At 37.0% G+C, this 10,657-nt stretch overlaps 1 protein-coding gene across 1 annotated transcript; it reads right to left on the bottom strand.

Moving 5' to 3' along the window:
- Positions 1-4,053: 4,053 nt before the first annotated feature.
- On the bottom strand, positions 4,054-6,344 carry LOC110101596 (putative pentatricopeptide repeat-containing protein At1g03510). Its single transcript, XM_028699045.1, has one exon. It carries the CDS (start codon positions 6,189-6,191, stop codon positions 4,293-4,295), a length of 1,899 nt encoding a protein of 632 aa, XP_028554878.1. The 5' UTR covers positions 6,192-6,344; the 3' UTR covers positions 4,054-4,292.
- Between the last annotated feature and the right edge of the window lie 4,313 nt (positions 6,345-10,657).

Raw genomic sequence — 10,657 nt, forward strand, 5'->3', positions numbered from 1 at the left:
GTAATGTTGTTATTACGGCATAGATACCATTGCCTTGACATCAAAACTAGGGCTACAAACGAACCAAGCCAAGAAACAGAGTCCCGGGCTAGGTGGACTGAGTCTTTCCTTCATTCGAGCCTTGACAATCGTTGTTGGAGTTGGGTGATTTCCCATTTAAGATCTTTGATCACTATTTCTCGAATTAGTTGATGATGATTCCGGCGAGATATGTTGTCTTAACAAAAAAAATGATGTTAGAAATTCCTCAGGGTTATGTATATAGCTTTTAATAAAAAAATATTCCATAAAATAAATCATGTCGCACGAAAACTTATCAAAGAAAGCATCACTTTGCGTATATACAAATTAGATGTGAAAAAGTAAATCATAGGAATTGGATGTTATTTTCTGCAAAAGATTCCCTTAGAAATATCAATATCTTATTATAAAGAAGAATAATTGAATGTCCTCTACTTGCGATTGATTTTGTGGCAAATACAAGAGGCTTCAACCTTCTAATTACTATATTATATTATATAACCAAATTCCATATGCAAAAAACAAAGTGGGAGACATGCATACAACCCTAAAGAAAGATGGAAGAATGCAATTTACTGAGAGAGGCATGTCACTGAGAAGAGTCAAAAGATCAAAGCTTTTATGCGGAGGTTTCAAAAGATTGGATTGCTGACATTGCCGATGAGTTGAATGCATGTCCAAGTCAACTCAGAATTTTGACACTCTCTCAATGGTAGACAACATTCCTTACATCATCGCTATGCATAATTTGGTTGACTCCAATGCGCTCATATATCTCTGCCCTCTACACTCTCTGAAATTAAAGAAGTATATCAAAATGTCGGAGAAAAATGCATAAGCAAAAGCACGAGAGGAGATGAAACAACAGGAAGGCATGCAATTCTAAAGCGTGAGTAGGTAGGTAGAGAGGACAGATCCATAAAACCATCATCAAGACTCACAAGTCACCAGAGAAGACGATCCCCAGTTCCCTAGAAAAAGTTCATGCTGGATTTCAAATCATGGATCTAAAATGTGAGCATAGTGAGCATATATAAGAGTCTTTGTAATTGGCATTTTAGTTGGGAAGGCATTTTAACTCCAAGGGACTGTTCACTTGTGTTTCAACTCACTTGGGAATCTTCTTCCTTTATGGTGATTAGAGTTCCCATCTGCTTCTCCAGCTTCAAGAAAATTGATTCTAATTCGAACAAAGATGCAACATAGGTAGAGGGATAATACAAACATTTGTGGATAAGAATGGGCAACACGTCTGACCACAGAACAAACATTTTTGTTTATGGATTTGGGGTGACATGATAGGTGGAGGGATACAAAGAGTTGCAGATGAGAAGGATAACATCTGTGAGAGAAAGCTTTGCATATTAAAAGAAATTAATAAGTAAGATTAAGACAATTATTTAGGATTTGTCATTTATATGTCATTTCTATGTTTTAATTTTGCTAAGGAAAATTGTATGTTTAAATTTGAGCTTGTGATGATATGTAAAATTTTGAAAATATAAAATTTAAAGTTCATATTTTGATATTTTATAATGCAAGATTTAGGATTTTGAAATTTTTAAGTTTGAATTTTCAATTATGGAAAAAAATATAAACTAAATTAGGTAAAAATATTTAAATGCCACAATTAAAAGAAAAAAAAAACATTTTTCAATGTTGCTTGGCCGATCAATCCATTTGAAGGAAGTATTTTCATGTTGGTTACAACTTCTATTAAAATTCGAAGCATGGGGCAAGCCCCTCTTCCCTTTCCCCCTCTTCATGTTTGTGTGGTGATTTTGTGTAAAGACTACAAATATTTATTTGCTGGAATGAGATGGGGATGTTGCTTTGAAGAATTTTGAGTGTTTTACTTAACTAAAAAAGCTTGGTGGTCGATGCCCATACAAGAAAGTCTTGTTTGGTGGTAGTCTTTCTCTTGCTACTTTGGTGAGTAGCCTACTTTCTATGCTTAAACCCTACTTATTTCTTATTGTAGCAATCTTCTACTATACCTTATCCACACTTCCATAACCATTCCACACTAAAACCCCATCAAAATCTTCATAGGAGCTCTTCGCAAACATGGAGGAATCAGGATCTAGTCTTGGTTCGATCCTATTTGCACGAACTCACACCCCATAAAAACTTACCAAATACCTCAGAACATTAATAGAAACATTCCCCTATCACATTCTTGGAGTTTAAAGCCTTTGATTCCTACATTAAACCCATCTCCCAAAACCCTAAAGCCTAACTATGGTTGTCAGCCAAGCAAGGTTTCCACACTAACTATTCATGTTCAAACTCACATTAAACTCTCTTAAAATTTTTGAAAAATCAAAAAAATATTCCATATCATAACTAAATATATTTATCTACATATTCCCACCATTATCCAATCAGCTTTTTTGAAAATATTCAAAGAATTAAACCCAAATTACAAATTATTCAAACAAGGTAAAATCTGACTTAGCTCGAGAATTACACTTCAGCCCTCAAAACTCTTTGAGATAATACCAACAACTCCAAAACTACAATTTGAGCTTCCTTCTACCATTTTCAAGATATTTCTATGGAAAATTCAGATGATACATTAATTTGGAATAATAGCGTAGAAGGAAAAATGTGTTTGAGTCGTCATCACGAAAAGGATTTGATGATTACAAAATATTTGAAATTAGTGAATTTAAAATGAGTTTGAAATCTATAAAAAGGTTCTTCTCTATTTTTTGGAACTAGTTAACACCTTTTATGGTATTTAATATTTTATTGCAAAATAAGTGATATATGACATATTCAAGTCAATCCTACAAATCTGATAGGAAGTACTTGAAGATTTCAAGTAAAACCTAACACTATTGGTAAAAACAGCAAAACAGTCCACAACTCTAATGGAAAACAGGAAAAATAGTAATTTTTTTGAAAAATTTGAGGGAAAACACTTGAAATTTACCAGTAGAAGAAGAAAAACAACAATATACAATTGATCCTCTATTAGAGATGATGATCGATCTCTCCCAAATCTCTAGACGCCGCTAGAGTCCAAAAGAAAACCTAAATCTAGGAGATCTCAAATTTCAGTCAAATTCAAGATGCCCTAACCCTAGGAAAACAAACTATTTAATACATACAATTCAAAAGGAAATCTCTAAACAGTTCCTACATTCAAAATTCCCTTTCAAATCCCTAAAAAATCTTTCCCAAAATGCTCCATCAGATCTGGGCGGTCAGCTCCTGCATACCGGAGGCCGAAAGGCCGACTGTTTTGCGTAAGCCGGCCTTGTTGGACCGGCTGAACCGGTCCAATGGACTAATCTAACAGAATCATTCTTAATTGTCTGGGCTAGTTGCCTACACTAGAAAAAGAATTTTTGAAAAAGCCTAAGAATGATCATCTTCTTAGGAGAGATCATTATAGAAACTATAATAGAAATGAACATCATAGTAATCATGACCAAACTAATGAACCAATAAAAAAAGGTTAAGATAGAAACCCCAATCTATGATGATATTTATGATCCCAATAGATTTCAAAATTGGCTGCCCTTAAACATGTTCAAACCAAAATTAAACCCCCTTAAACCTTTGAAAAAACATAAAATGCTCTAGATCATAACTGAATATATTTATTTACCTGTTCTCACTATCATCCAACCACCTCTATGGAAAAATTCAAAGAAATAAGCCCACATTTCATATCAGCCAAACCAAATCAAATATGACCAAGTTTGGGAATTACCACAGCTTCAACCCTCAAAACTCCATTGAATATAATCACCAACTCCATAACCATAATTTAAACTTCCCACTACCATTTCCAAGAGATTTCTACAGAAAATTAAAAGATAAACTATTTAGTTTATTTATCTAAAAAGATGATAAACAAGAAGAGAATGTTTCAGATTACCAAATGTATATGTAAAACCAAATACCTTTGATTATGTGTAAATAAAGTTCTATGAAAATTTTAAGCCTAAAGCAAAGAATCTTCTTAAAAAGAAAATCAAGAAAGATATTTGATCACTGAAACTAATACCTCGCACAAGAGGAGGTAGCATTAAAATGAGTTGCTATAATATGCAATTATTATGCAAACTCTATAAATAATATAAGATTATATGTTCACATTAAAATGACCGGATATAATAAATTTACTCTTTATATATCTACAAACACATTCCTAATTATCCCTTTAAAAATCGAAAAGCAATGGGCTTATAAAAAAGCATTACACGTCAACAACAATTAAATAATGTATGTGTGTGTGTGTTACCAGAAAACGATGATTATTCCATCTCAACCCAACTGTACCCAGAAGGCTTGATCACACATCTCCTTTCCATCTTCCTCCTCACCATCTTTGCCTCCTCCCACCTCCCTGCCCTCACATACATGCCGGCCATTGTCACATAGTTCCCTGCATTCTCTGGCTCAATCTTCAACAGCTCGTCAAATGCCAATTTCCCAAACTCCACATTCTGGTGTGCTCTGCTTGCCGCCATTACTGCTCCCCAAATACTTGCTTCCGCCCCATAAGGCATCCTCCGTATAAATCCCACTGCCTCCTCAAACCTCCCGGCCCGACCTAACATGTCCACCACACAGGAATACTGCGCCATTTCCGGAGCTAAGCCCATATCAATACTAAACCTGTCAAACCACTCCAACCCTTGGTCGACCAAGCCAGCATGGCTACACGCAGCTAAAACACCCGTGAATGTGATGATATTCGGTCGAGGCCCCGCCCGTATCATTTCCCAGGCCAATTCGACGGCCAGCTCTCCAAGCCCGTGGGATCCATAGGCCGTGATCATCGCATTCCAGGTCACCACATCGCCGGCGGGACTAGCGGCGGAGAACACGGATCGTGCGGCTGCAATGCAACCGCTCCTGGCGTAAGCGCTGATAAGTGCGTTGTAGACTTCGGTGGCAAGTTCGCAATAATTCCTAATAGCATGAGCTTGGATTTGCTTCCCTTGGATGATCGAGCAGGCCGGCAGCACGCTCGCTAGCGTGGTTGGGTCGGTTCCAATGCCCCGCGACTGCATCTCCCTAAAATGATGCAGCGCCTCCCGAGTCATACCAGCATGCGTAAGCCCCGCGATCAGCGCGTTCAGTTTCATCAGGTCTGTTGGAACAATCAAGTCAAATACACGTTTAGCCGTTGTGATTAACTTGCTTCCCGCGTACAGAGCAACCAACGCCGCGCCTGCGGAGAAGTAGAACGCAGCAGGATCCAGCGTCTTCAGCCCGGATGCGTGGACCTCTCGGCCAGCCCGGACGGCCGCCACGTGGCGGCAGCAGGCCACGACGCACGATAACGTATCCTGGTCCGGTGGAACAGCGCCGCCGCTCGCCATTCGGCGGAAGATCTCCAAGGCAGCCTCATGATTCCCGCTACGGGCGTGACCGACGATTATGATCGTGTAGGACACTACGTTGGGTTCTGTCATCTGGTTAAAAATCTCAACGGCCTCCGCGCAGCGTCCGACGCGGCAGTAGCCGTCCAATATCGTGTTCCACGTCACGATGTCGGGCTCATAGCCAACGGATGGCATGGACCGGAGCAGGTCTAACGCGGGTTCGGTGGACCCGGTCGACACGAAGGCGGAGATCATGGAGTTCCATGAGAGGAGATCGCGGCCGTCCATTGTGACGAACACGCGACCGGCGGAGCTGACGTCACCGGAGTCGGCGTAGGCGGTAATCAGGGCGTTGCTTACGTGGAGATTGGCAGCTGCGGCGAACTTGACGGCGTTAGAGTGGAGGGCGGCGGCGGCGAAGAGTGAGGAGCCGGATGAGCGGAGAGCGACGGGGAGGACGTAACCGTCGGGGGCAATGCCGGCGGCGCGCATGCGGGAGTAAGTCGATAGGCATCGTTGGTGATCGCCGGAGCGGGAGAGGAAAGCGATTATTGGAGTCCAAGCAAAAATGTTTGGGTGAGGCAAAACGTCGAACAGGTGGAGGGCGGAATGGAGGTCGCCGCCGTCTGCGTAGAGTTGGAGGAGTTTGGTGTTGAAGTAGCCGGAAGTGGAGGACGGGGGAAGGAGGCCGTTGGTGAGGAGCTGTGAGTGGACGTGAACGGCGGCGCTGGCGGCGGTTGACGGCGAGCTTAAGAGGGAGCTTAGGAGAGATTCGAAGGCGTACGGGGCTAAGGCTTGCGGAGCCTTCCATCGTGATAACATCTTGTAATTGTGGCGATCATTGGTGGTAAATAGTTGGGCGAGGCTTCTGGTGGCAGTTGGGAGTTAGGGTTCCGATGACCTGACTGGTATTTTGGACACTAATAAATATAGTGAATTTTGTTGGCTAGGCCTGGCCGGGCCTGTGTTCTTAATAATTACTATGAACTTCTGGTTTCGATATTAATCTTTAGTACCGTAAGCCGATCTTAATTATTTTTAGGGGGAGATTTACATACATATAATATTATTCTATTTACATATTTAACACCTAAAACTTTAATATTACATACATACCACTCATAATTTATTTTCATATCAAATATGAGCGGTAGAAATGAAATACATGCGTGGTAGGAAAGAAATATAAGTGGTATATTTGTTATTAAAAAAATATAGTGTGATATGCATGCAATATTAAAATTTTGGATATTATATATGTAAATAAGATGTTTAAAGTTGTATGCATGTAAATTTCTCTTGTTTTTATTCATATTCCACATTCAGACTTATTTGTGTGCTCGATGTCCGTATAACACTGACGGTCATTGTCTCCAAATTCTTCTCGAGAATGCTCCTATATCTTTCATTTTCTTAATTCAATCCTTTTTTTGAGGTTGGCATGAGAATTCACAATCATTAAGTTCTATCTCCTTGATCTCAAGCGTACAAAATTAGTTTGAAATTAAGTAAGTAAAGTAGTTGAAAGTGTGCAAAAGTACCAAATATATAAGATACCACATATATAAATGTTTCAACTATTTTAGGGGTTGTTTATTTTGCTGCAAAAGGGGTATAGAATATTTCAAATGAAGAGATTTTAAAAATATTGATGTTTCATTTGAATTAAAAGAAATGCAGCGTAAAATTTTAAAATAAAATGAATTCATTGTCTAGTCCAAATTCAATGCATTTGAAATTCCTCATATTTGAATGTTTTCAAATACATCATATCGTCGGCCACCACCCCCGCTGTGGACTCCGCCACAGTCGGCCACCAGACCACCGCTAGTCACTCGCAGGCTGCTCTGGCCAAAACCTTTTTCGCAATTTACATTGCATTCATTTTTATTTCAAACCAAACAAAAAAAATCTCATGCATTTCTTTTACAATCATCTAAACAACTCAAAATTATATTTTTTTACTCCACATTCCTTTTACACTGCATTCTTTTTTCAAACAACCAAATAAGCCCTTTGTATATAAAGGTCCATTTGGGGCTATCTTTTTACATATGCTTGTTTTCCAAATCATTGCTAAGATTCTTTAACTATACCTTTTTTTCATCATTTTTATCGATTTTTTTTATATTAAAATTTTTTTTACAACTATATTTACCAAAATATAATAGCTATAAACAAATTCTTATACACGCACTCACTCAAATACACTAGGCTTCGAATACATGACATCTTTGATGTAAACTAAAGTTTCCAACTATTACGTTAAATTGGGCTTTCAATATTATATTTTTTTAGGATGTTGAGCGATAAATAGCAAGTATGTGTTTCAAACTCATGAATTTAGAAAAAATATTCTCCTCCAACTATTATAATACAAATCATTTTACATCTACTTCTATATATATATATATATATATATATATATATGTATTTAATCATAAACTTAATGTACTATACATTAAACCCATCATCATTCTAATATTACTTTTAAAAATAACTACATTTGTTTGATCAACTATTCATGAGCCAAGTGGCTTTTTGAAGTTATTTCCTAAAGTGATGAACTTTTTGAGCTTGGCATGACCAAGTAGAACAATAAGACTCAAATCACAATTTGAACATCTTATTAGATGGAAGAAGCACTTTGGAGGCCATTTTCACAATGCTAAATGGAGTTAGGGGTAGCTATCTCATCCAACTGGATAGCTAATTGTTAATATAAGATCAAATCAATTGAAATTCTTCCCAAAGGAAGGATGCTTATTTGTGTAGCGCCAAGAGCATCAAAAGTACCAGATGACAAGAAGGGTCCAAGTATCAAAGCTTAATCCATAAAAAAATACAACTAAGAAAATTATAGGGGTGTCAATTTCAGGTCATGGGTCGAGTTCGGGTCGAACCCGAAACTGACCCGGCACTATTCGGGTCAACCTGAACCCGACCCGTTTTTGAAAACGGGTCAATTTTTCTGACCCGAATCCGACCTGCTTTTGGTCCGGGTTAACCCGACACAACCCGAATGACTCGTTTTCAACAAAAAAGCTTGCTAGTTTTCGGGTCAAAACGGGTATATCTCATCTTTTTCGGGTAAAAAATGGGTCTATCTCCTCATTTTCAGGTCAAAATTGGGTCAATCTCAGGTTGCAGGGTCAAAATCGGGTTTTCGGGTCAAAATCAGGTTAATTCGGGTCAAAGGGTTAACTCAAACCTGACCCAATTTTTGAAACGGGTCAAAATGTTGAACCCGAATTCGACCCGTTTTGGGTTCGGGTTGACCCTAACCCAAAATTTTTGGGTTAGATTCGAGTTGGATTTTCAGGTCGTATCAAATATTGACACCCCTAGAAAAGTATACCTATCACCAGGAGCAAGTTGAAGTCTATAAACTAGAAAGTTTTATTTATATCTCTACTTAATTATGTAAAAATTTTATGTTGTATTGTAATTGTATGTGTGTAAGACTTAGTATTTGTATAGTGCTTACTAGTATGGGCCAACTCATTCCCCCTTCCCTCTTCTTTTCAAATATAATTTTCACTAGTTACATTTTGTATTTAAACATCATTTGTTATGGAATTAAGTGTTTACGCATTTTTTATGACTTAATTTGGAGTGATCTCCAACTGGTGGATTTGCTTGGTAGTCTGCCATAGGAGGGGGTTTGGTGATCTCTCTCACCTAGTCATTTTTGTTGAGTTGATTGAATTTTTTTTTTTTTGTACTTTGTTCTGATACTTTTTGGAGTTTGTGTGTGGAATTCTCCAATTTTTATTCTAAAAATGTTTCCTCCAAAAATCCCCACTTAGGTCCACTTGCAATGTTCGCCCAAACTTGGGCTAGAATTTGACCTGATGTTGATCAAGTTTAGATAACTAAAATTTATTTTAAAAAAATGTTGATCAAGTTTGAATTTTGTGGCATTAATCTCTTCCAAAAAATAAAAGAAACTTTTGAAAACATCTCAAGACATCCTTTTATTATTCCCCAACTATTTCACTTATTTTCCATGAGTCTAACCTTGCCACTAAATGCCTAAATTTTAGATAGTCAAATCAATCATATTAGATTTTTTTTTCTTGATCCAACCACTTATAAAATCTCCACAAAATATCTAGACTCCTCCCAAATTTCTAAAAGCTTTTAGATAACAACTAGAAATTTTTTTATCTAACTTTTGAAATTGATTTGATGGTTTTTAGGTCTGTATTTTGGGAGATATAGTCAATTGAAGTTAGCTTAGTGCCCAAACCTTAGGCTAGCCCTTATTGTACTCCTAACTTGTAATACACCACCAAATTAATGCCACCAATATATTTTTGACATGCATAAGAGTCTTGTTAAGGGTTGCAAGCCAATTTTAGTTAATATCAATTAATAATAATCACTATGCCTACTCCAGTTTCAGTTAATATCAATTAATAAGCTAAACCAATATGATCTATAAAACTAGATTATAAAATAATAAAAAAAAGTCTATCAATCTATGAAAATTTTGGTGAAAAGAAAATCAATCAATAATAGATGATGTACCTTTAAATAAGCCTTAATTGTATATCAGTTATATTTACAGGCATATATTAATCATTATGCCATATATAACTGTCTATAAATATGCTAAGTCAGTATGCTACATAAATATGTCTATCAATATCAATCAATGTCACTGTCACATGCTATTTCATGTTGTATTAGTATCAATGCAATTTCTATTAGTCCTGCTTCAATTCTATATATCACTCAATTCATATAGTATCATATAAATACAATCATGAATAGTAAGATAAGGCATATAGCTTGAATATTGTTTTTTCAACATCTTCAATCCCAATTATCGACAAGTTGGTCATCAGTATTTAATTTAATCCCAATAATTGATTAGTTGGTCATCAATATCCATCTTATCATTATGTTTATTAATCTTAAATCAGTTCACATGTGACTTTCAATAAATCATTGAGAGTTATCACCGTCTGTCAGTCATCATAATTCTATCAATTAGTTATAGGCTATAACCAAGATTACACCATAATTTTTTATTTAAAGTAAAATCGTTAGAGAAGACAAAGATCAAATATATTTTTATCAATTTATGAAAGAAAAAAATTCTTAGAAATAGAAATCATCAAAATGAGAGTAAGTGGATAGTCACTTTAAATGAAACAAAATCCATAACATGAGTGTTAGTTGAAAAAGCCCCGGAGAGCTTTCCCTCTGTTCTTTCTCTCCTATCCTCTTCTCCATTATCTTCTTCTTCTCCCATGATTCCTTCCCGCCAAGCAACACGA

Source organism: Dendrobium catenatum, unplaced genomic scaffold (assembly GCF_001605985.2).
Source record: "Dendrobium catenatum unplaced genomic scaffold, ASM160598v2 fragScaff_scaffold_1209, whole genome shotgun sequence".
Taxonomy (NCBI): domain Eukaryota; kingdom Viridiplantae; phylum Streptophyta; class Magnoliopsida; order Asparagales; family Orchidaceae; genus Dendrobium; species Dendrobium catenatum.

What these genes read in the sequence shown, in the direction of transcription:
- LOC110101596 (XM_028699045.1), bottom strand. Translation starts at nt 6,191, where the DNA reads ATGTTATCACGATGGAAGGCTCCGCAAGCCTTAGCCCCGTACGCCTTC.